The sequence below is a fragment of the Macrosteles quadrilineatus genome, unplaced genomic scaffold, assembly GCF_028750875.1.
Source record: "Macrosteles quadrilineatus isolate MER2022 unplaced genomic scaffold, UCM_ALF_1.0 Scaffold_8__2_contigs__length_117827958, whole genome shotgun sequence".
Classification (NCBI taxonomy): Eukaryota; Metazoa; Arthropoda; class Insecta; order Hemiptera; family Cicadellidae; genus Macrosteles; species Macrosteles quadrilineatus.
Window position 1 is genome coordinate 87,118,241 of NW_026542601.1, and position 27,788 is coordinate 87,146,028.

At 33.4% G+C, this 27,788-nt stretch overlaps 1 protein-coding gene across 11 annotated transcripts in view; it reads left to right on the top strand.

Annotated features, from left to right (window-relative positions):
* Positions 1-27,788, top strand: part of LOC129000065 (piezo-type mechanosensitive ion channel component) — a 213,208-nt gene that overhangs the window by 79,737 nt on the left and 105,683 nt on the right. For 9 of the 11 annotated variants that reach the window (XM_054426932.1, XM_054426925.1, XM_054426928.1 and 6 more), the window contains 13 exons: positions 2,574-2,731; positions 3,353-3,495; positions 4,079-4,255; positions 4,685-4,784; positions 18,032-18,222; positions 18,847-19,048; positions 19,243-19,338; positions 19,499-19,664; positions 20,235-20,420; positions 20,680-20,846; positions 21,134-21,287; positions 21,832-22,004; positions 25,975-26,025. In XM_054426932.1, coding sequence (XP_054282907.1) covers positions 2,574-2,731; positions 3,353-3,495; positions 4,079-4,255; positions 4,685-4,784; positions 18,032-18,222; positions 18,847-19,048; positions 19,243-19,338; positions 19,499-19,664; positions 20,235-20,420; positions 20,680-20,846; positions 21,134-21,287; positions 21,832-22,004; positions 25,975-26,025 — 1,964 coding nt within the window. The remainder of the gene's footprint in view (positions 1-2,573; positions 2,732-3,352; positions 3,496-4,078; positions 4,256-4,684; positions 4,785-18,031; positions 18,223-18,846; positions 19,049-19,242; positions 19,339-19,498; positions 19,665-20,234; positions 20,421-20,679; positions 20,847-21,133; positions 21,288-21,831; positions 22,005-25,974; positions 26,026-27,788) is intronic. The other 2 variants (XM_054426931.1, XM_054426936.1) reach the window with 1 other exon arrangement.

Genomic DNA, 27,788 nt, shown 5'->3' on the forward strand with positions numbered 1-27,788 from the left:
GTTTTATCACTTTTATTTCTTTACGACTTTCCCCAATTCCGTTTTATCATAAAAATAATAGTTTTATGATGACTGTTAAATGATATCTCTAACTTAATCAGTATTTTCGTGAATATTGAATTTGCCGCTGGCCATTGCCTACTGCCATAAAACTGTTTATGGCTACATATTAAACTTGTAACAAATCTACAATCTTATTTTATAAATTAAATATTTGTTATAGATATTTTATCTTTCTATTGACGACCATGGATATATACAAACTTTTGTCGTAATTTTAATTACAACATCAAAATACAATATTGCACAATCGTGATATTTTAGGCCATTGACCTTTATTATGCATCCGGTATTGCTGTTTCAGAAGAGAAGCACGTTGATAAATTATAAATTGATATTCCCGTAGTTAAAAAGAATTATTTCATAGACCTATAAAACAAAATCATAAAATCTTACATAAAGATAACAATAACAGAAATTGTAAAAAGGGTATAAAGATAACAACGTCATTCTTTCTCTTTGTTCTTCTATTTCTTGGGTTTCCCTTCATCACGCATTCAACAAGTTGCCATGGTTACTAATCACCCATGTCGTTATCAGCTTTTGTGACATAGCGCACAGCAGGGGGTAAAACTTGACGAAAATCGGTAAATTTTTACCTATTATTTAATTACCAATGAATGTACGGTACTACTTTATTGGTATTTGGTATTGTATTAATAATCGGTCCAAATGGCAGATTTTTGTCAAATTTTACACCAAATTTATTGAAATTTCAAGGTGAATATTAATAAAACAATTATTACCAAATATTTGTATTAATTTAAAAGATTGATTTGTGGTACAGTAGAGTCCCCCAAACTCGGCGTAATGTGGACTGGAAGGGTGCCGAGTTTGTGAAATGCCGGGTTATCGGGAACTAGGGTTAAAAATAAGAACAATACAATTTTTAAGCTATTTAACCGCCTTTTTTTATTAATATTTATATTAAAAGTCAGTATTAAGTCATCAGATAAAGTACAACAAATCCTTGGTACGAGTTGTGAATGATTTGACTTGAGCTGGCTTGAGTCCATGTTTAACTCGGACTAAAAAAATCACTAATTTTTTGAGCCAGATGATGGCCGAGTTATCCAGACTGCCGGGTTATCGAGTGCCGAGTTAGCGGGACTCTACTGTATTGGGTTCCCCACTGAGTGCAGCCGAGCGGCACTAATGAGGGTCGGACCTTCTTGGGGGTGAACAATAGACGGCTTATCAGACCCTCCCCTCCCCGTGGTCTGGAGAAAGCATGTAAACAAACTATTGCACAAGCGTGCGTGACTTGACATTGAGCTGCTTCAACTATAATTTTGTCAAATGAACTGTGATGTTTCAAAATCAAAAACAATAATTTGGGACCATACTGCTTAACAATAATGGACTGCAATTATTGTTGAACATACAATCCATTTTTAACAAACTAAGATTATACGATTCAAATACAATTATAAAAATTATCTTGGTATTTTACTTGGGGTAATGAAGTTATGTAGGCTAGTGTAATTCTCGGTTCATCAAGGTTCTACTGAATTATGTTTGGCAGTGAATAAGTGTAGAATGCAATTTATAAATTCAGGGATACACACCTTTTACACAGTTATAAAGTCTAATTGCCCAACATCAAATCTTACTCTGTGATAATCCAAATTTTAGTTTCAGAAAAAAACTTTGCAAGAATTGTATCCATCTTATAACTTAACTAGTTTTGAAGCTGATAAAAAAAACGGTCTTTGCCATTACTTCATCATAACCTCCGTCCTCCAGTTTTTCATTGTCATCTGCTGTGAACAGCTGGCAAAACTACACTGTCTTCTACTGAATGCTTTTATATGTTTTTAAAATAAAAAAAAAACAACTAGACATTGTGTTGGTTGGAAATAATTTATCAGTTTTGTGAAATTATCTTGTCAATAAATGTTTCAAACATGTTTATTCATAAAAACTCTCATCCTATTTTTAAACTACTTTATCATGGCTATTCAAAGTATCTCAGAGTAAAATAGGTAAAGCCTTTATCTCAACTGTGATTTTTCTTGACACAATCCTCGTAGTAGTAAAAGGTTTTGTTTTAATAATATGTGGTACAGTAATTGTTGTTAGAAAACCATGAATGTAGGATACTATCCATTTTCATAGTAATGTCTATGTATTAAAGTTAAAAATAATGGTTTGGATACAGTTCTGAGAAGAAAACCGCAAAAATACGGGTAGCCACGTACCGTACCGATTTTGTACCGAGAACCGAGGTACAAAATATTGTACCGTACCGAACCGTACCGACCTTAAATTTTCTGTACCGCAGACCCCTAATTAATACTGCACAATCTATCAAAAACACAAAAACACATTGTCGTAAAAGCACAGGTCTTGCATTTATTCAACATCAGACGCAGACGAATGATTCTACAGATACTTACTTTCTACAAATTAACTTGCTGTGGCTTGCTTGGCAGTCACATTCCATTATAAAGTATTGGGGTTGAGATAGTTGAAAAGTACGGAGCTATAGGCATATTTACTCTTATTCCCAGGGGCACCAGCTCTGTAAGACCTCAGTCAGAGGGTCCCTCAGACACGACGTCTGTACCCAAGTCCGAGATGTCCATCCCCATGTCTCCCACGGAGAGGGATCCCGACATGGACTCTCCACAGACTCGCCAGTCCAAGAAGTCCTTCCACATACTGGCTAGTGAGTCTTACCTTGTACAAACTAAAAATAATCGTCTCACGTGCATATCACAAAGTCGTTACCAGAACTGAAATTAATTCTCTGTTTTCCACATCAACTGACTAAATAGTACTCATTCTTTAAAAGTAAGTTCCAATCATTGAAATTTTATGATATGGGTCATTTACCTGTATTTTACAAATACAAATATGTTGGCTCATCACCTTCTATTTTTTATTTTTATATTCATGCATGGATGTATTTGTGATTTAAGAATTACGAACAGGTAATTTAAAACATATCGGTAGGGAGCTTTATGTAAAGACTAGTTTTACTGCCAGAACATTTTGGTTTTACCTAATTTATTAGTAGATAAAATAACATAGATAACAGGTTTTTTATAAGTAATTTTAAACTAAATAAACTTATAATCCAGGGTGTCCAAGCAATTGAGAAATCGTGAAAACTGGGAGTTGTATGTGAAAATGACAGTTTAAATAAAATTTTTAATTAATTTCCTACAATAGCTAATGACTCTTTCATTCACTGGTATCCTGTCAGTTTAATAAAAAACCCCGAAGTGTTTCTGAATAGAAATTAACTTATACACAAACGCTCAATATTATTGTATTGTTCTCACAGACCTCACCCACCTCAAGTTGCACTTTGTTGGTACCCAAGTGTTGACCAGCCTTACTCAGCTGATAGAGTACATCTGGCTCTACCTTGAACTGCACATGCTCAAGATCATCATGCTCTCTGTCATGCTGTTGTCTGTCTATGATGTAAGCTGCATACAAATAGTATAACATGAATTGTGTGATTCCAACTTCAATGGTGCATTTGTGTCGTCAATTTTTATATCCTTAGTGTCAATGTTGCGGTGAAATTTTTAATTTTCAACTAAATTATAATAAATGCCACAAATTACTTTTAATAAAATTTAGAGAAGAAAATAACCAATTTAAAAGTTAATATCACTTCTGATGAGTCTTTGTAAGGTTGATTTTTAATTTTGTAGTATATTTTGCATCAACTGCCAAAATGTCTGTTGGCTTAAGATTATTTTTCAAGTTTGAGTGCCGGAGGTGAAATTTTTTAAGTTTTTCATCACACTTTTACATAAACAATGTTTTAATATGTTGAATTTTATTCTTGAGAATCTTGGGAGTTCATCTAGCTTGCCTGAGAAAAGTGGAGTCCATGGGCTAATAGATACACAAAACATAACACTGATATTGTTTCTATTAGACCCTGGACTCTACTTTTCTCAGGCATGATAGCTGAACTTTATTACTTAAAAAAAAAATCCTTACAAGCCAGTTCTATTTTCTTTAAAACATAAACTTGGACATAATTCATTTACAGGTTTGTGCTCTGCATTTTGTGTTTGTCCTGCTGGCAGTGGTATCTTTAACATTCGGCAGCAACATCCAAACAGTCGTCACCCACATAATCTCGGTCTTGGTGTCTATCCTTCTTCTCTCCAAGATGATCTACCAAATAGAATACATCAAACATGAAAACTGGCAAGTCAATTGTTCGGTAAGTATTCATCTTCATAAGTGAGTTGGTTTTCTTATAGTGAAGTTGGTTAAACACATCACAGGAGGGCCAATTAAATTATGGTTCCAATGACTTTGGTGACTATTAGCCCTGGTTGTTGTTGTTGTGAACAGTACCTTGTATAATATATTGTACATGTAATCTATTATCTATTTTTGCGGGAAAATCAATAAATTAACTGTTTGATTAATTGTTTGCAAAGTTTCAAAAAATATTCCGTTTTTGCCTATAGGCCTACATAATATTAAAAATTATATTTCTGCATTTTAGGCCTAATCAGAGAAGTTATCAGTTCTAAATTTGCTAATTTTGTTACCATGTATTTAATATACAAATACTAAAATACACTCATATAAATCATAATTTTTACTGAAAACAAGAGGATAACTTAAACAATTTTCTACCCAGGAGACAAACACTACCTACAATACTGCAGAGTGGGTTGGCTTCCGCAAAGCTGATAATGAGAATGGCATCAGTCTTCCCTACCTTCTTCACGGCTATATAGGTAAGATATTTATATGAGAACTCCATTTGACCTAATTTAAATTATTAGAAAATTCACCTACTTAGGGCCTAATTTCTTGGCCATTAAATCCTTGGCAGGTTTTTTCCTCGTCAACGATTCCTCTTATTTTTTCTCTATTCACCACTGATTTAGGTTTAAGCCTCATTGTAGTAATAATGTCTTACAACATTTACCTCTTCCATTTCAACCTTGGTCTACCAAACGGAATGGGCATACGGGAGGGACGATGGCTAAAGGTGTGGTGACGTCATATCTATAGTGGCTAATGTCTTCTCTTGGGGCAACATGATTACCGTAACGAGACAATGTGATTCCAGCGGCATTCGTGGCATAGTTGGTAGCGCATCGGACTAGTGTTCAGGAGGTCTCGAGTTCGAAACCCGTCGGGGACACTAACTTCGTTGTCAAAGATTTTGCTTTATTTGGCTTTTTATCTTATATCTTTTTTATATTATCAGCAAGTTTGGTTGGTTAGGTTAGGTTATGACAGTTTAATTTTATAATACTAAATTTTAAAATTGATTTTATAATTAAAAATTATAAGTAAACATTCATTTCATTTTACTTTCTCCCCCTATACCATAGTATATGGAGAAAGTATTGTTTTCGTTAAAATTTTCGAGTTTGAGTTTTGAGTGGATATATTCGTTGGGCCCCCCTGGACCTAAAAAAGTGGTTTTCGAAGTGATGTCTCTGTGTGTGTGTGTGTGTGTGTGTGTGTGTGTGTGTGTGTGTGTCTGTATTCACCGAATAGTGGCATCCTTCACAGGCACACAGCCGTACTGTGGCACCTTCAAAAATTGTGGCACCTTTTTCAGGGTGCCACAGCTAATTCCATCATTTTTGAGGTTTTCCAGCATTATTACGTCGTTTAAACATCACATGCCACAATTGAGTATTTTTAAGTAGCGCAGGTACACACCGAATTGTGGAACACAAAACCATACAGGTAGCTAGCGCGCCTCGTGCCGTCCGCCGGAACTATAACTTTCCTAATGCTACGTTGCCAATTCTCGCGCCAGCTTACACTCCAAATAGTGGCACCATGCTGCAATTCGGTATATATCAACAGTGTGTGTACAGGATGCCACTAAATGAGTTGTAGCGCTTGAGCAGTGTGTAGAACAGTGCAACAAGCAACTAATAAACTAATAACACTGTACTGCCACGTGCTATAAAACAATTTACATACCATAAATAATATGCTTTTGCTCCGAGTGGTGAACAATGTTTTACATTAAAAATAATTTGTGTAGTAAATCATTATTTAAATTGTTTTTATGCCACCATTAAAAAATGTATTTTTGTTTACAAACATAAATTGGTAACGTAGTTACTTTGTATCAATTGAATTTTTACATTGAAACAATAACAATGTTTTAGGTTAGAACACTATATAAGTTGTCCTATGCTGCGATTTTTTATCTTACAAACTATTTCGTGCTGACATTTATTTTATTAACATTCTAGTCATGTTGACAAAATATTTTACAATTAGGCCTACATTTCTGAATCACTCAGTAAAGGTAGATTTCGATGCATCATTGCTGAAAGTTATGTTTTGCTTCTCACTCTCAGAGTATTCCAAAGACATCTAATGTTTCAATCCATGTTCAAATGTTATATGAGGTAAACATATAACCGAATCAATTAAAGTACTTAAATTAAAATACATATTATTATCAACATGCATAAACTAGTTCAGATTATATATCATCTCACAATCATATTTGCAAAACCTACTGTACTGTGGTGTTTTAACCAGTCCCCACTAACAAAAGCAAATGAAAGGTCCTAAAGACGTTAACATTGAGTCATAACAAGAGTAGTTTATTTATTTATTTATTTATTTGTATACGGCAAACACCATTTTACATTTCACATTGCAATTATATACAGATGGCCAAAAAAAGATGACGTAATAATACATGCGTATGACCATTACAGCTATCTTATCTCCATTACAGTTTAAAATTTGTAACCGTGATACTGTAAATAATTTGATAGTGTTTGATATTATACAATCGTTTTACAATTTTGTCAATCTATCTGTTACTTTAAATACAAATGTATTTTTATTATTCAATGATTTGATTTGTAGAACCTTTAGTATTCTCAAGTTTATTAATAATAAACCTATTTCAACATACAATATCAATTTTAGGAAATTCCTAGTACGGTTAGAAATATATTGGCATCCGTGAGGTTTGTGTAATGTTTTTTTAAAAACACAATATGTTATATTTAACTTCACTTATTATTTATTTAATATGTTTCTACTTCTTGAAATTCTCAGTTAACTGGGAGGCGGAGCAAACAGTTTGTTCTAAAATGAACTTGGAAATTCAAACAATCTTTTTACTGTTGGTTTACTTAAAGTCTATAATGTTCTACTATGAATGCAAATCTATAATATAGTATAAATTTTCAGTCCCACCCTCAAAAACTATGATATTTAATAGTTGAATTTTTATAACGTAATTCATGACGGTTGAACAATGACCTTTAAAATATGCTTTTGTTTTCTAGCGTTTACCGTATCTTACAAAAAGTTAGTTTACATAATTAATAACAAAAACTTGTTGGACAAAAGAAAAATTCTCAAAAGCTACAAATTAGTTTATAATGTATCTATATCGGTTTGGCGTTTTGTTTACAATGTATTTTCAAAGTCACAAGATGGTTTCTAAAACTCTTTATACAACTCTTCTTTATACAATTTAAAAAAAAATATGATCCAAGAAATTGAGCTTTTTAGCTACAAAATCCACCGTTTTTTAACTTACCTGACAAAAAAATTAAAACAGTAGCAGCCGACGAACTTTTTTATGTCATATTTTAAAACTCATTTAAAGTACCGACTTTATTTCAAGATTTAAAATAGAAAATAGAAACTTTTAAGCTTTTAATTAGAACCAATAGTGTCCTAGATTAATTGACATCTTTCATACGAAGTTCCAACGATTTACATTAGTCTAAATAGGCTAAATGTCAAGTTATTTTGAAGCTGGACATTGAGTTTTGGTGCCGTTTTCATTGGCATCAACCACTTCTAACCTGCACTAAGATGGCGGACCTGGCTTCAGCTGCTTGTATGTTACTTAGATAGGCGTGCTCCATCTATTGGTCTTATGTGATCGTTGATTTAAACTAACGGAATTCTGATGAAAATTTGAATATGAATTATTAGCAGTTTTGCAAGGATGATAAACATTTTTTTTTTTATTTGAATTGCTTGTCAGTTGGTAACAAATCTTAGAGATGTGTATACATTTTTTAGGACAAAATTGAATTGGCAGATATCATGGTTAAGAAGCGTACTAGAAAAAGATACTGTCGCCTCATCCAATTTTTACAGCAGTCAGCTGTTGACATGCTAGGCGAGCAACCGCGACAGTGAGGACGGGGAACAGCTGATTTTATGTTCTTAGTTGACAAATTGTCTGCTAGCTACTAACGTACACATGCATAAGCCATCAGCATTAGCACCAGTAGCCTCATTGACTATATAAACACTTGTGTTAAGGTTTAAATACAGTAGTCAATGCTATTACTGAATTTGATACTATACATATTGTTACTAATAGCCTATATATGAAATGGAGAAAAACGTTACCTTAAAAATACAAAATTTCCCAATTTATATCCAGACCTTTTTAAATAGCTTAAAAAACTGTACGCTACCCAATACCCCTGTATAGGCCAATCACTGGAGAGTAGGTAGGCAAGATTTAATTTAGAATTATTATCCTTCAACACCAAGCTAACAGCTAAGATGGTGTTTGCTGAGATAACCTATCATTTGGTGATTTCCCTCAGATGGTAGGATGCTGCACAAATTACTCCAATGCATGGTAATAAAAAATTTAGGGATGGTCAAGTCTCGAAATTTCGGGAAATTTTCGGGAAATTTTTAATCTCGTTAAACGAGACGAGATTTTTTTTTGGCTGAGATTTTTATCGAGACGAGAATTAAAAAAAAAAAAAAAAAAAAAAAAATTTAAAAACGCCTGCAGAAAGTCAATGCAATACCCGCAATACAGGAGCGTGTTGTAGTTGCGTTTCCTTTGCGAAGGCGTTCTTATTTAATTAATTCTTTAAATGTAAATATTACTTTAATTATTTGAATAATATTACTTTAATGACATTTGAGAAGTTTTGTTAACTGTAAGCAGTGTAAGGAATGTTTTATTACTATAAAAAGTCAAAACAAGTAACTATTTTATAAAAACTAATATTGCTTTTATTTTATGATTTATTTTATTTTAGTATAAGTTGAACTCTATCCTAATAATGTTTCCTAATCGTAGGCATTTTTAATAAGTTAGGCGTGATTAATAAAAAAATGTTATGCTGATGTTTTTTAATAAAATATTGTAAATATTCTTGCCTATTATCATTATTTTTGTATTTAAACAGTGATCTAACAATGTTACAAAATCAGGTAAAAATTTTGAACGTGCATTTCCCGTTGTGTATGAGAAGGGAAATCCCGTCTCGATCTCGTCTCGAAATTTTATGAGAAATAAAAAATCTCGTCTCATCTCGTCTCGAACTAAAAATCCAATATCGTCCATCCCTAAAAAAATTATAATTTTATTCTTCAAAATAATGAAAATCCTTTATAATCTTCCTTATAAATGATACCTAATATTACTATATCAGTATTTAAATGGCAACAGTCTTACTTGGTAAAATTCCTACGATTTTACTGGCTTAAATAGGCTGTGATTCCCAGTTCCTACGGACTATGACTGTTTCAAGTACAGTAGGCCTAATGCTTGAACTCGTCTGTAACAATTTCAAAAGAAATAATAACAGGTAAACTTAAGTAATACTAATTTCACATAATTGAGGCAAACAGAATTAATTTAAGGTGATTTTACAATTTACAAAATATTCTCAGAACATGTGCTTTTTCATCCAAATGTAACATGAAAGTTGAATATTTAATATTTGACATTTACAAAGTTATTAACTGACAGACAATCAAAAGAATATATATAATCATAGGTAAAAACATGGCAAACAAGATTATTTACAATACAATACCACATAAATCAATTTTCTTATTTTTAAAATGTTTTCTACTTACATTTTCACGAGTTTGTACAATTTTTAAGGGAATCAGCCAACTAAGAAAGATTTGAAGAAGCAGCTCATTACAAAAATGACTTTAGTTAATTAACAGCTGTTCTCCAGTTTTGCCAACAAGGTGAAGTGTAAATACAGTGAAACTAGTTAGCCATTGATCATGATATTATATGTACATTATATATTCTGTGAATTAAAATAATTTAAATTTAATTAACATTTCCCTAACATCAGTATAAAACAAATAATTTAGTATATCAAAGTGTTTTTGTACGGTTATTGGTAACAGGACAAATTCAAAAATTGTAAATTTAAAATTCCCATGTTATTCTTATAAAGAATATTGTAAAATAATGTAGTTTGCTTGTTTATGGATATATTTTGATCAAACTTGGAAAATTTATTCAAACAATTACAAAAATATTTGGATAATGAACGGTACTCTAGTTTTCTCAAGGTAGGACACGTGAATTGGAATTTTGGCGTTACAGACACAATGACAGAAACAATCAAACAAACGTACAGATATTGACATAAGACTCGTTTCGGATTTCTTATTATATAACACGTAGAAATAACCAAACACTTCATGAATCTACGCAATGTACAGACAAAACAGTTAAGACTTTATAATATTATAATTAACTATAGTGTTTCTGCCCGTGCTTCGCAACGGGGTGAGAATCTTTGGGTCTCTAAATCCACCGTAAAAAATAGTATATTTCGTACCTAGGGCCGAAAGCGAGGTTTTGCCGACTCTAGATCGGGTTTTAAGTTCGAGACGAATTCGAGAACGTGAAACGACCGAGAGTTGCAAACCCATTTTGGCTCGTGGTACGAACGCTATTTTTACCCAAGTATGTTTTGCAATATAACGTCCCTCTTATTTATTTGAAATATTTTGAGGAATCAGCAAAATCAAAAATAACAATAAATAGTTGTCTACGCAGCTGTCACAAAAAAAAAAAACAAGTCTATTGCAATGCCATGGATAAAGCTTATGCATTTAATATACAATCTTTTAAGTAAATAAGCGAACAAGTGATTTTGCGACCCTAGGGATGTAAACGCCTGCTCGGCCCCTATGACGATGACAGCTGGCATGGTCAGAAAAACATAACTTTCAGCCTCCAATTAACGTATGTAAAACAGCTAAAACATCATAGTGTGGTGAAAAATTTGTTACACATACTTTTACATTACCATGAATTAATTATATGCATACAGAAAAAACGGAGTCACTCTTATTGCGTATTTTAAGGTAAATTTCTTGTATATTCCCATGAAACTGATAATTTACCCAGCACATTAACACGTTCGCTGCTACGGACGTTCCGGAACGTCAGCAGGGCCACGGCGCCAGGAGCTAAGAACGTTCCAGAACGTCACCGTTCATTGTTGTTTAACGTTGCTATGGATAAGCCAGCACGTCACAAGCGTTCTATATTTCTTTGCAGCTCGTGGGGACGTACTTTTCTGACAATAAAAAATATAGTTTCCCAAATCACCACCAGGGTTGTTTGGAACAGGGCTTTGTTTTACCTCTTTCCTGCTAGATAGCGACACTACTTTAACGACTGTAACCTGGGTAGTGCTGCTATCTATCAGAATCACTTAGTACTATATCCAATGCCAGTATTATTGCAGAACATTGCCATCCAGTATAACTACTGTTGTTTTTACTGTAATTCAGTGTATCGGTGGCAATGTCACGCAGCGGCCGAGCGTTAGTTCAGCAACTGGCGCCGTCCCGGCATCTAGCGCTCAGCAGCGAACGTGTTAAGGCCTTTAATCCAAGTATCTAAGTTCGTAAATCATACATATAATGTGACGATAAAATATCAACGACATAGCATGTAGTTTTATGTAATCCTCCCGACATTTCATTTGGTTCATTCATCGACTTTAAATCCAATAATTGTCAAAATTATTGGAGCTTGGAAAAAACTGCATGTAAAAAAATCGTTACACTAATAAAAGACGACGTGACGAGCGCGGGCAATGAGCTACAGTGGCTAGGGCATAGCCACATGAATACAGAACGGAATGAAGGAACTAGAACGGAGAACTGGCAACAGCGCACGCGAAAAGTAGGGGGGGCGAACACACCGCTCAAGCGCTACAACGCATTAGTGGCATCCTGTCCACACACTGTTGATATATACCGAATTGTGGCAAGGTGCCACAATTAAAAACTGGAATGTTAGATGTTAAAATGGAGTGTTCATTAAAAATATCGATGCACACATGGTTCTACCACCTTCCTTCATCCACTGGTGGTCGCAGTTTGAAAGATGCCACAATTAGGTGTTTGCGAGTATTCGGTAAAACCCCGTATTGGTGTGTGTGTCTGTGTGTCTGGATGTGTACAGAGCTAGAGACCGCACCTGTGGTCCGATTTCGATGAAATTTGGTATGTAGGTTCTAATCCATGGTATCTCCAGGCGTTTTTTCATTTTTTTGAAATTTAGATTTTTAATGGGAATTTTCCCATAAAAACCCATAAAAATCCGGAAAAAACGGATTTTCTCGAAAATGGCCCGAACGATTTTGATAAAAATTTAGTATGTTGTGGCCCTTTAAATTCTGAATAAAATGGTACAAATCCCATATCTGTAAAAATTACGGTTCAAAAGTTATGGTCAAATATGTTATTTTCCCATAAAAACCCCATAAAATAAAAAAATAGGATTTTAGAAAATCATCCGGTTTTGATTTAACATAGCATGTTATACTCCTTACAGTTTTGATAGTTTTTTTTTTATTTTTTTGGAAATTTTAATTTTTAATGGGGATTTTTCCATAAAACCCCATAAAATAACGAAAAAATATGATTTTCCCAAAAATGGCCAGAACGATTTTGATAAAAAATTAGTATGTTATAGTCCTTTATATTCTGAACAAAATGGTACAAATCGCATTTCTGTAAAATTACGGTTCAAAAGTTATTGTAAATTATGTCATTTTACCACAAAACCCCTTTAAAATAACAGAAAAATCGGATTTTCCCAAAAATGGCCCGAACAATTTTGATAAAAATTTAGCATGTTATAATCCTTTAAATTCTGAACAAAATTGTACAAATCTCATTTGCGTATACAGTTATTTACTTTCACCACTTACACATGATAAAGGTTTTTGACAAACTTATGGAAGAAAGTATGTGTCAGAATGCTGATACCGTTTATTTATCTTATAACTAGCTCTTGTACCCGTGCTTTGCAACGGGAAGAGGACACAAAATAGAAACATTTTAATTATTATCTCTAGCATATAATAGTTACAGATCCGCCAACGCTTTTAGAAACAAAATTCAACTTTTATAGCCTTAATAGAAACGTTTAAGTTATGACTTTAAAATCTGTTAAGTAGTGGATCCCACCATTTTGGTTTTGATTAATTTTAAATCTTGTGGAGCCTGATATGAGAAAAACTGACCAAATCTTTGAGTAAGTTAAAACTTGAACATGATTTACCAGATTTACCTTCATCTTCCTTAATTACACATCTTTTAATTTATTATTGACATTTTAAATTTCAATTTTGAAGTTGCAAAAATACCTAATTATTAAATTTAAATATCTTTATATTAAACTCTTCTTCATATTAAATCACAAATCCTTTCATCTTCAGTTTTTTCACTCACAATAAATCATTAGCAAAACTAAGTCAGCTGTTATAAACTTTAGAAATATTGCTGTGCCTTATCAATACAGTCTTTTGAAATATTAAAGAAACTATATCCATAGGTAGTATAAAAAATTTCAAACAAATAATTTAGCATTAAAGACAGCAGACAAAACTAATATGATTATCAAAGCATCAAGGACTAAAAAATGTAATAGCAAATACAGAATATGTTTCATTGCATCACTGATTCTACTATACAAAAATATCAACAAACAACTTAATATACAAACCAGTTCTTTTAATCAGTTCCATCGTCCATTGCCTTTACATTTTCACACTTACCATTAGGAAAACATAGCAACAGATATTTCATTGATATTAGAAACAAAAGAACACTGTGTACTGCTTAGTTTTATGATATTTTCCTTGGTTTAATTTAATCAGTGGTGTGGCAAAACACAAACAATAAATTTATCAAATAAAGTAAAATTTGAACTGAAAGCTATGTTAAGATAAAATAAGAGTATTTTGTATTTTGCACATATACAACAGATTTTAGAAAACAAAAATCAAAGACAATTTAGTTATTGATGGTATTCTTTAGTTTAATTTAAGCATAGGTTTAGCAAAACACAAAAACTTAATTTACCTAAATATACATATAAAAACAATGTGATGTGCAAATTATAGTTAATCCAACACATGTGAAGCAGTTTGAATTTATTTAAAGTAGCCTCCAAATTCATACAAAACATCTATACATTGTAATTTTCATACTGTTTCCATGAAAACATATCAATAACATTATTTTCACTTAAGATTATTAACTTAAGAAGCTTTAAAAAATCCAAAGCAGAGCCGGAGTTGATACAGCAACGGTTATAAAATCTTTTTTTCTATAATCATTGACATAGTTTTAGAATAAATAATCCATGATAAAATGTTAGATCAAAATAAACCTACCTCATATTTATGGAAAGTATTATTTCTTTGTATCAGCTGTCTGAAATTGTGAAATATGCAGTTTAGCAGTTCTTCTTGTTTATATTTAAATGTCAAAGCAAATGTAAACAAACATTGTTAGTGTTCTCATCACAGCCATGGAGACCAATCAATATTTACTTTTAAATTGTTCACCTAAGAACTTTTAAAACCAAAGGGGCAAAGCCTACGGTCAGTATCGAAATGTGAATAGTCCTATAATGGTCCTTGGTATGGTAACTATATTTTTGTAAAATTTAAGCCCAGTTAGTTCAGTAGTTTTTGCATCTATTAGTAATACACATTCAGACAGACACCATTAGATTTTTATATAATAGTATAGATAGCAGAGTACCCGTCCTTCGTACGGGGTTGGCAAATAAGTATAAAATGCTTATTGCAGTTATACCCGATCTTTGCGTTTGCGATGTGAGAAAACACGGTTTGAGAAATATTGCTTCCTCAAATTTACGGTATGCAATAGTATTACACATCTACCATAGCCATAATGTTCTACTACTTCACCTACACAATAAAGAAAGATAGATTATTAAAAATTCGCAAAATATCATAAATTATTCATGAAATTAAAAACATAAACATAACTGTAAACAATCCTACTTTGACCGTTCTCATTATCACAGTTTTTTGTTGCTGCTTAGTTCAAATTAGCTGTTTTCATAAATAATGAAAAAAATAATAGTGCTGCACCCTGTTGGTAAATCTTATAAATTTTTAATGCTTTTGCATATCATAGACCAACTCTTTTAGTTGAAACAGCTGGCTAAATTCTTTAATTCCCTTTAAATATGAATACTCATAAGGTTAACATGGGGAACTGCAGAGCCACTGGGGCGGAGCCCAAAAGGATTTTTGAGATAAAAATATGCCTATTTGTTAATCGGGAACGTGAGATATCATCATGCCAAATTTCAGCCCAACCCAATTTTTCGTGTTTACTTGTCACAAACATACATACATCCATACATCCAAACTTTCTCATTTATAATATTATAGTAGGATATTTTAGCGAATTTCCCTATAGGGAAGTAGCTATTACCGTAGGTCTCATGGTAAGACTTAGGCCCGGGACCGATTTACTTTTTCATTTTGATGTCCCCAGAGGCCAAAAACACCATTCGTTCAAATTTTTATATATGTATATATATATATATATATATTAAATATTTAAGTAAATAAGTACAACTGAGAACCCTGAATATTATATTTTATAAAAAGAAGTGACATGTTTCGGACATTAGTCCATTTTCAAACTTCAAAATACATTAAACACTTAACCATTGTTTATATTGTTTGTTTTTAAATAAATATGATTTATACATACAGATGGTTTATAGAACTAGACAGGATTTGGAAAAACTTTTTTGTTACTGATTATTTAATTTTAAAATTTGGTCAAAGATTGGGTTTCTTGAAGGAATTTGGCTATTTAAAATATGATTTGGATTTTTTAGATTTTCTTCGTATATGAAATATTCTTCAGTTGAATCCATTCGATTTCCTTTGTTTAAAACTTTTAGAATTTTCATGTTGTTTTTTAAATTTGTGTAATTGTGGTTGGTCGATAAAAGGTGTTCAGCAAAGTTTGATTTCATGGATGTTCTGTTGTTACTCTTAAGAGCTTGAATGTGTTCTTTGAATCTAGATTTAAAAGAGCGTCCTGTCTGACCAATGTAGAAGTGTTTACAATCAGTGCAGTTAATTTTGTAAATGCCAGATTTGTCATAGATGTCTTGATGTTCTTTATTGGTATTAATGTTATTTGCTATCATATTGAAAGCGTTATTTTTTGTTTTAAAGCCAATTTTGTATTCAGAATTTTGAAAAGTTTTTCTTGTAGTCCTGTTAAGAGTTGTATTGAATGGGATACTAATGAATTTCTCTTTCTTCTTTCTTTCTTTGTTGTGTTCTTGATTTTGGGTTTTCTTTCTTTTGATGTTTCTAATCATATTGAAGATAATGTTTTGCTTATATCCATTCCTTGGTTAAGTGTTTAATGTATTTTGAAGTTTGAAAATGGACTTATGTCCGAAACATGTCACTTCTTTTTATAAAATATAATATTCAGGGTGCTCAGTTGTACTTATTTACTTAAATATTTAATATATCAGCAGCCCTAATAAGTGAACACCTAAATTAAATATATATATATATATATATATATATGTGTCCGTGAACACGATAACTTGAGTAATTTTTATTCGATTTTGATGAAATTTGGTTTGAAGGTGTAAGGCGGGATAAACTTGAATGAGTTCGCAATCCAGCATGATCGGACCATGGGAACAGGGTTTTATGGGGGGTTTTATGGGGTAAAAATTGGTTTTTCTCACTTTTGACCCTCAAAACACAAAATTTCCCAATTTTTCTCTAACCCTTCTTAAAGAGCTTAAAAAAACAAACAATTCAGTATATCAAAGTGTTTTTGTATGGTTATTGGTTACGGAGAAAACTAAAAAAATGGTAAATTTAAAATTCCCATGTTATTCTTATGGAGGATATTGTAAAATGTTGTAGTTTGCTTGTTTATGGATATCTGTTGATCAAACTTGGCAAATATATTCATTTTATACTAAGGAATAATTATTTTACTTAAAACACACACTTTATTAGTTTCCTTGTAGCAGCAAACCTAGGTACTCGTTAAACCTAATGTTATTTAAATAGATCAATTGAAAATCAATTCAGCCAAATGGAAATTCGCTTAGACGGCAGGTTTGCTGCGGCGGGGGTATTTTATATTATCAGCAAGTTTGGTTGGTTAGTTTAGGTTATGACAGTTTAATTTTATAATTAAAAAGTTAATTTTGTAACTAAAAATTATAAAATTAACTTAATTTAAATTTTTCAACTTAGCGGTTCTAGCCGCGAACGGTGACACTATGTGAGCCATCGTCCCTCCCGTGTGTCCCACCGCTACCAAAGTGTCTTTGCACTTCAGGTTAATTTTATTATTAAATCAGCAAACCATAACGGTTTTTTATTATTATGCTAGGAATTAATCAATTACTGTTTTTTGAATATCCAATGTAATCATGTTTGAAAATAATGTTGAATTGAAATGAAAATGATTATATGTTTTCAAAGATTTAAATCATTTAACAATTGATAGTCTAGTGTTTCTCCACAAAAAATGTGTGCTATTTACTCAATACTGCATTATTGACATACATTACCTCAATTTAAACTGTGCATAAGTGTTGGTATTGTGCATAAAAGCTCAATTAATCTAAAATTTAGTAATTTCATTAACTCTTAAATTGGTGAAAGAATATATACTCATTTCCTTGGAAAATTAGCAAAGTAAGTGTTTTACAGGTTCTGTTAGTAGTAAAGTATAAATCTTAGCCTACTTAAAAAATTTAATTAATATCACTTTTCTTAAGGGCCTTAAAGCTCCACTAATCAATCAAACAACTTCTCCTAGCCCTGGTATAAAAATACAATTTTAGACTCAGTGCATGTCATAATTGTCCCTAATATAATGTTACTGTTGGCAGCCCTGATCATGGTGTTGACACTACACACAGTAGTGACAACACGACAGAAGTACCAGCGCCACCTGAGAGGTCGCCCCTTGTCTCGTCCAGTTGTCATGTTCCCCAGAGTCACCTACAAGGAGTTAGACGCTGATGTGACACACTGCATCAAGTACCTGCTCAACTTCGGCTTCTACAGGTTCGGAGTTGAGGTATGTTATTGTAAGATTTATATATTGTTCTGGATCTTAAGTAGCCCTAATTATTCTAACTCTCTTAGCCATTCATATCTAAGAAGGGATTTGGGTTCATCTGCTCTCCCTTTTTCTAAGCTCTCAACTTTCTCATGTTTTGGCTACTTCATCTTCCAACCTTTTTTTTGGCATCCGGGGATTTTCTATATAAAATTGTCCTTATTCATTAGTTATCTTCATAGCTTACTTTCTCCTCTTTCACCGATGCTTCAGTAAGCTTAGAAATGTTAAAACTATTGTTAAATTAACTCCAACCCTTTACTTTTTCCTTTATTGGGAATAATTAAGCATAACTTTAGTGAAAATCAATGGAACACCAATGATAACCAAAACACTGTTGAAGCCCTTACGTCCACTTTTGACTTGTATCATCTAGCTATTGGCAGCCTAGGTAAAAAAAAAACAGCTTGCTATCCTTGCTTGGCATTTACACAAAAATAAAAAGATTGATTGTTTTCTCCTACAGAACAATATTATCTCTTTTGCCAGTGAAATTTGTGCTTAGTAATTCTATTCTTGCACCTCAAAACCTTTAAATCCTAAAAAAATTAAAAAAACCATTGATATTATTTTTGCCAACAGATCTGCCTGATGGCTGTGGTAGCCCTGATTGGTGCCAGAATGGATCTCTACGCTCTCTTCTACTCTCTCTGGCTGTGTATGCTCATCACCCCACGTCGCTACTTGCTGTCCAAGATATGGACTGTGTTCAAGGTGTTCATAGTGTTCACAATACCATTGCAGTACGCATTTGTTGTTGGATTGCCACCAATACTGTGTGTAGGTGAGTATTACCATGTTATCTGGTTATTTAGCACTTTCCAGTCAGAGAATACTGATTCCTCTGAGTTTAATAGTAATCCTCTTGAAAGCCTTTGAACACTTAGGGTTGTCTGAGTAATTTACCTTAGGTAAGGTAGCTGTAAATTCAATCTAAAATAAAACAGCTGGTTTGAAATTAAATTTGTCATGTTCCAGTTTATCCGTGGGATGATACAGAGATACTGTTGGGGATACAGGAATGGATGTTCCTTCCGGACCCCATCCACCCTCCACCAGCCTACAAGCTTATGTGTAAGTAGAAACAAAGATATTTACTAAAACGACTATATTTTAAAATGGGTCTTTTATAATAAACACTCATTACCTTGAAATACACACAATGGTATAGTTTTATATAAATATAATTTAAAACAATAATAACAGACAATGACTTTTGTAATGTAATGTGTAGGTGACTTTGTCCTGCTGTTGCTGGTGTGTCGACAAGCATTGGTGTTCAGGATAGAGCAGCGCCACGACGGACACGAGTACGCTGGTGGTACCAACAAGAGCATCATAGACAAAGTAGAGAAGCCAGGCTTTGTCAACCCTATACCTGACTTTATATCACACGCCAGGTAAGTGGGTAGTCCCAGTATCAGCATTTGTCTCTAATATTCTGTGATATTGTAAATTTTCTGGGTAGCCGAGTATTTCTGATGGGTAGCTGGGTAGCTTGCCTTCAAGGTTGATGGTTGCTGGTTTGTTTCTAAGCGAGATAAATTCTAGACCCAGATAGCATTTGTCATTGGCTATCAATTAATGATGCTATCTAACAAAACATTAATGTTAGAAGTAACAAGACCAGGGTTTGAACTGTCCCTTAGAAAAACCGTTAAAAATTGACATTGGCATGGATTAATTCAAATAAAAAATTACTCCTTCCCTATAGGAGGATTTCAGTAAAACATTTCCTGAAATTATTTTTGTTCCTTGTATTGTAGTCACATAATGATGTGCCCTTTGTCCAGCCCATTTTACAATTTGGCTTCAACATATAATGAAGATTCAATTGTCAAGACAGCAAACATTCCTGTTGTTTATCGTATGTGATTTAAATATTTTATGGTGGGAACCTTACCTTGCTATATTAGTTGATAGTAAAATTTATGTTCAAATTGAGATATCAATTGATTGTTTGTTGGTAGGTCTTGGTTGGACATCTTCAAGCGTATAGTCCTGACCAGCTTCATATGGTTCACATTGGCCATAGTGTTCCTGGCAGGTACCAACAGAGTGAATCTCTTCTCTCTTGGATACTTCATCGGAGCTTTCATCTTCCTGTGGCAGGGCAATGACCTCTACCTGCGACCCATCAAGGTCATCCTGCGATGGTGGGGAAACAGTTTTGTTAAATTAATTAATTAGATCAGAACAAACCCTCATTACATTGATATTTAAACTATCACTTAAATTATAGATCAGTGTTTGTTGCATGAACTTGTTACCAATAGGTAATGAACTAAGGCAGACCAGTGTGTAGGATTTCTCAGAATTGGAGTAATATCATTATTGACTGTCTCTGTCTGATATAGACTTCACAATAACAAATTTGTTAGACGTACATGAGTGCTAAATATGGTTGTTCTACAGGTGGAGCTTCCTGATAAGATACAGTGTGACAGTTATCCTTGTCAAGGCAATGCTGCAGATCCTTGGTTGTATCTTCATCAGAGAAATGCAGGAGCATGCTTGCTGGGCCATCCAGCTGTTTGGCATCGCTTGCATTAAGAAGTTCGGTGGCACAGACACTTCTTCAGGTGAAACAATTTTGTCATAACTAATGTGCTATAAGATTGTCTGCAGTAATCACAAACATTGGGACGGGTCTTGGTAAAAAAAATTAAATGTATTCAACAGAAGTTGGTAATGTAGATCAACACAATCTTAAGGTGGCTCACATCAACTATGAGGATTTGATTTAAAATCTGGCTACTAGATTTTAATTTGGAGATGGAATGTCTTTTTATATCAATAGTCAAAGATAACTCCTAATAACAATGAATGTTGGGTGTTGATTTTTTGTAAGACAGTGTTATTGTTACAGATCAGAGTGAGTGCTCAGTGCCAGTGTCTGATGTGGGGTTGGCTTGGGACGGCTTCTGCTTTGGCTTCTTGATACTTCAACGAAGACTCTTCAACAGCCACTATTTCTTGCACATTGTGGACGAGGCTAAAGCGATGGCAGTTCTCGCTTCTAGGTGAGTTTAAACTTGATGGTTGACTGTATTTACAGATGAAATAGTATTAATTTATATAGTCAGGAATGGGATTAATGTTCGAGTACAGAAGACTTCCTCTCGTTTTGACATCCCTAGAATGGGCTTTCCCTTGAACTGAAATAAGTTTGATCAGTCAGAAACATAATACAAAATTATGTGTTCAAAACTAGTAACCTACAGAAAAGAAGCAATAACATCTGTACTGAACAGCCCAAGACTAACTACTTTTTGGTTTATATGTCTACAAACAAAGGGGCCCATATGTGGCTACATGTAGGTGGCCATGGGAACCAAACAAATCTGTGCAAGAGGGAGCCTAAAGTAAACGGTCATATTTTTTTATTAGAAATATATACCATCAAATGAAGTTTTGTCGCATGAAATGGTTACGGTTATAATCTGGCTTTGTTTCTTTTGTCAAGAAATATTTGAAAATACATGTACATATACATGTGTTGTTGATGTACATGTACATGTAGCTATGTCTAGTAAATGTTTTCCTATTTTTTATATACATTTTTAGAGGGGCAGAGCTTATTGAAGAACTTAGCCACAAACAAATTCAAGAACAATTGGAAGCAGAACGGAAGATTTTGGAAAAAATCAAGTATAAAATGGACAGAATCAAGGCTTCTACTGAACGACAGAAGATGCCTTCACAGTTTACTTACAAGGAACCGTCTAGCCACTTTACAGGTTTGTCATGTTGAATACCTGTTGTAGATTCATATAACTGTGTTATGGTTGGGAATCTGTTTAATATATTCATGCTACAACCATTAATTAGATTTCACCTGGGTTTCATCATACTAGACTATCATAATAGGTATTTTAAAGATTTTGAAATTTGCCTTTTGCTCTCTTTAAATTTTTACCCTTACAGTTTGTGTGGACTGTATTTATTGTAAATTTGTAGCACATAGCCTTACACTTTTACCAATCAATGAGTTCATTGATGGTCATTAATCAAAGTTGGATCTATTGAGCTTTGATATTGCCTGTAGGCTATAATTCATAGGTTCGAGAACCATAAAAAATCAAAGCTGCTCACTATTGGACAACATTAATTGTAACATGGATATGTGACTTGATTATTGTTTTGGTGGATGACCTTTGTCATTCACCTTTAGGTATACAGTTCATCTGTTTACTCCCCACCTATAGCTTGAATGAAACTGATTGCCTATAATGGTAAAAGATGTTTTTTGCCTATGAATCAGAATATGTAAGCCTTTGTAAATTTGAAGTATTTGTTTAAGGATGGACCTTAATAACTTTAACTTTGGTGATTTACAACACTAAATTTGAGAATGTTTGCTGTTTCCCTAAAGATTTGATGTACCAAAGTTAAATTGTACTGTTATGTTATTTAGCCTACATATTTTCAACACATTGAGTCACAAACTAAACATAATGTTTAGACTAGTGATGGACGGATCCAAGAAAATGTCGGTACCGGATCCGGATCCAGATACACACTGTCATAAGGGTGGGTTAAAAAAACGTAAATAACAAAATGCCAATTTAAATCATGCTGTTTAAAATTAAATTGGTAACGTTTAAAGGTTAATATATCTTATGTATAGAGTAATCTCCAGTTGAGCCCGTAGTCCCTCATTTTTTGGGGACACTAAAACTTTTCAAAATCTTAAAATGAAACTGTGCTAAGTATGCACGACCACCAAAAGGGTATCTGTGTATATTTTACTATAGTTCGATCTTAAGTATGCTATATCATGGTTTGTACATGCAGCATCCAATTTATTTATGCCTGGATCACCTCTTGTTAATCTTTTCCTTAAATTCGTTCCAGGTCCACAGTACTAATAGCCGGCTATGTGAAGTTCTACAGGTAAAATACCCTGTGTCTATGTACAAGAAGACCATACTGTGTTCTAACATATTAGATGGGGGAGTCTTGTCTTTTTATACACCCTGTATGTACACAGAAAACCTTGTACACAGACACAAGGTATTATACCTGTAGAATTTCACATACCCGGCTATCAGTACTGTGGACCTGGAACGAATTTAAGGAAGAGATAAGCAAGGGGTGGTCCAGGCATAAATAAATTGGATGCTGCACGCAAAAACCATGATATAGCATACCCAAGATTGAAGGTAGGGATGTGTCGATTCCGGATCTCGAATCCACCGAATCTTAAGAAAAGAGATTCCGAATCTAACCATAGAGATTATTGACGTAGTAATATACAGTACTGTGACATTGATTAACCATAGAGATTGTTGACGTCGGCAATATACAGTACTGTGACATTGACTACCCATAGAGATTGTTGACGTCGGCAATATACAGTACTGTGACATTGCCTAACCATAGAGATTGTTGACGTCGGCAATATACAGTAGTGTGGCATTGACTAACCATAGAGATTGTTGACCATATTGTGATTGTGTGACATTGACATTAGTCTTCTTGTACACAGACACAGATAGTCTTCTTGTACACAGTCAAAGATAGTCTTGTACATGGATAAAGACAGCTTTGTGTTAGTAAAAAAATCTGCAAAAATATGTTTTGTACATGGATACAGACAGCTTTTTGTTAGTAAACAAATTGGATCCATAAAAACCTGATCCAGCCTAAGATCCGAAATTTTTTAGAGACGCTCGGGTGTCTGTTCTAGCTTGGATCCAGCGGTTCCGGTAGTCCGATATCCGGATCCGACCATCACTAGTTTAGAAATACATGATTGCCACACTATTGACTAACATTCACCCCCAGCCACCGCTCCCCTCGCCCATGACTCCTCTCCCTCCATCTCCTCCCCCGTGTCACCGCAGGGGTTCCACACCCCTGTTGAGGATGATCCGCCCCGTGGCGGGTCTCTACTACATCCCCCAACCCCCACCTCTGCCCTGGCCACTGCCTCTGGTCTGGACGGCTACTTGGAGCCTCAGAGGATGAGCTTCGGCTCACCACCCATGTCAGAGCTCCTGCCCCGTGTGCCGTCTATGGACGAGTCGTTCCCCGTGTTCTCCCCCCCGCCCTACGGTGCTGTGGTGCGGCAGAGCGTTGTATTGCCGTCGCCTTGGATGCCGTTATTCTCCACTCCCCGCCACTCTATTGTGTCACCCTCCACACCCAGAAGTCATCATACATGTACGAGATCTGTGTTGTATCTCACAGCTGCTTTAGTGTTGCACCTACTTATAACTTAGTATTACATTAGATTCCAACATTCACAAATTGATGTATATTATGAGCTGGAACATAAAGCAGACCAAAGGCTGATCCATAAAATAGAATTTTTAGCTGTTAAGATTCATTAATTCCTTTTAAATATGAAAAATCATAAGGTTAACATGGGAAACTCCAAAGCCACTGGGGCGGAGCCCGAGAGTCCAACCAGAATAAAAACTACTTAGTTTTCCTATTTAATGCCTAAAAAATCAGTGTACCAAATTTCAGCCTCCTAGGTAAATGGGAAGTGGGAGAATTAGTGATGAGTGAGTGAGTGAGTGAGTCAGTGAGGGCTTTGCCTTTTATATATATAGATACCCATGTCTTGCATCAAGATAAGAATGTAAAATTAGGGATGTTGTTTTTACTGTATAAAAAATGTATATCACCACCTTATAGAATATGAAATATAATTTAAACTTTCATGTTCACGTCAGTCACTATTGTCAGAATAAGTCTGACGCCTTTCAAAAATGTAAATGAGTAAAAGCAAACAATCTAGTGTAAAACTGAGGATTTCTAACTATTTTCACCAGTAAACAAACATTATTCTCATAAGCTTAGCATGGTATTTTGAAACCTTTTTAAGGACAGAACCTTTTCCAGACATGAGACAAGTAGAAAATTCTGTGATAGTTAAGTTGTAAACAGAACTAGAGCTTTCCAACATAATAAGGTTATTAATTGTATACTTAGTATTATTTTAAATATTTTGTTATTATAATTAAATTGATATTGTAAATAAATTGTATATGTGATTGCTTCTTTTCTAGGATATAGGGTTATAGGTGTTATATTGTACTGACTATGTGTTGCTTTTAATTATGAAAAGTTTTTTGTAGACATAATTTGTTAAATGTAAATAATTTTGGACTTTTTGTTAGTGTTTCTCATTGTTTCAATATTATTGTGGCCTATGCCTATACAAATATTGAGATTTCCTTTTTCATAAAATAATATTATCTCTCTTTAATTTGAGAGCCATACTTTTATGAATGATTAATCTAGTCTAGATTGATTTATTAAATTTTAATTTTAATAATATTGGCAAATTTGACTATGTTTTCTAGCTAAAACAAAGACGCTCCCTTTATTTATTTATCTCATGTGACAATCTAATTGTTTTCAAAATCAATTGAAACAATGTCCAAACAAGTATATTTTAATAACCAAACAATGTACATACAAGAAATCACAAATTAAGCATGTTTTGGTCATCATTCATTCAATATTTTTCATTGTACTTTATTTTTTGTTTACATTCAAGCGTCTCCACCTCATCATTTCAGCTTTGTATTTATTTATGTCCTGTATTATATTTCTCTTTGGGTCTCAAGTGTCTAAATTGTATCTAATTTGCGCTACTTTTCATTTGCAGAAGTTTGGTTTGCAATTTTTTATTTACTTTCTGTTCATGTATAAAGTTTTGTTTTGTTTTTCACCGTTGTGTTGGTATGGCAGGACCGGGGGGTCCAGTATTGCGACAGAAGCGTCCAGACAACTCGAGAGCCGGTAACCTAACCTCACATTTCAGGCTAGTCCCTGCTCGGGTGCTTGGGTGTCTTCATGGCCTGCTCATGCTCATTGCTTGTGTCCCTCTCTCCTCGCCTTTGTAAAGCAGACTTTGTACTCAATAGTTTTCTTACTGAAGGTTTACCAAACCTGAGATAGGTATAAGGAAACGGAAACCGGAGCTATAGTCTAAGTAAAGCATGGTTTCCATGAATCGTTACTTGTAAGTGACTATCTGTAGTATTTAAAAAAGGGGAAAAGAGTTCAGAATTCAATTTTTCAAATCTACCGTAAAACAAGACAAAAAGTAACTTAGCTTCTTTACATTCTTTTTTGCTTAATTAAATCAGAAAAAATTGAAAAATGTAAGTAATGTAAATGTAAATAGACCTTTTTTTTAACATGTAAATTAATCAAGAAGGGTTGATTGTTAGAATTTTCTATTGCTGTTTTTACTAGAATCAGCTAGGATAATATTGGTAATTACTTAGAAATAGGGATGGACGAGATTGGATTTTTAGTTCGAGACGAGACGAGACGAGATTTTTTATTTCTCATAAAATTTCGAGACGGGATTTCCTTTCTCATACACAACGGGAAATGCACGTTCAAAATTTTTACCTGATTTTGTAACATTGTTAGATGACTGTTTAAATACAAAAATAATGATAATAGGCAAGAATATTTACAATCTTTTATTAAAAAACATCAGCATAACTTTTTTTTATTAATCACGCCTAACTTATTAAAAATGCGACTAGGAAACATAGTGATATCAGTTAGGATAGAGTTCAACTTATCCTAAAATAAAATAAATCATAAAATAAAAGCAATATTAATTTTTATAAAATAGTTAGGTACTTGTTTTGACTTTTTATAGTAATAAGACATTCCTCACACTGCTTACAGTTAACAAAACTTCTCAAATGTTATTAAACTAATATTATTAAAATAATTAAAGTAATATTTACATTTAAAGAATGAATTAAATAAGAACGTCTTCGCAAAGGAAACGCAACTACAACACGCTCCTGTATTGCGGGTATTGCATTGACTTTCTGCAGGCGTTTTTAATTTTTTTTTTTTTTTTTTTTTATTCTTGTCTCGATAAAAATCTCGGCCAAAAATAAATCTCGTCTCGTGTAACGAGATTTAAAATTTCCAGAAAATTTCCCGAAATTTCAAGATTTGACCATCCCTACTTAGAAACTTGCTGAAACTTAATTTTTGGTGTTCCTTTTATCTGTTTTGAAATTGTAATTTTCATAAAAAGTCTATGTATAATTTATTTCTTATTTTACAATACATAATCAATTTCAAATTTCACCAACATTTTTATTCTTTCAATTTTGTGTTAATGTAGGTAACATGTAACCATATTTTTGGGGATTTTAACAAAATTTTTGTCTTAGTGGGGAATAGAAATTAAAATACTGCTGTATTATTTTTGCAGTAAAAGATTTACAACGTCTGCTTTTCATATGATCATAAAGATAATAATTTTCACCTGTATATAAAGACCACAGCTCGTAACATGTCATGTCCCAGCATATTGTTGTCCCCATTTTTAGCATTGAAGTCTTGCAACCAACAGTTGGTTTACTAAACAAAGGAAACAAAAACACTTTTACGTAAGTTCATCCTTAAGAAATCTGAGGGACGGTAAAAACTGTAGAAATTATCCCTTAGTTTGTTTTGTAGCTTCGCAGTTTAATATATATTATTTTAGTTACTTGTTGGTGTTGTAAATTGTAAATAAGTAA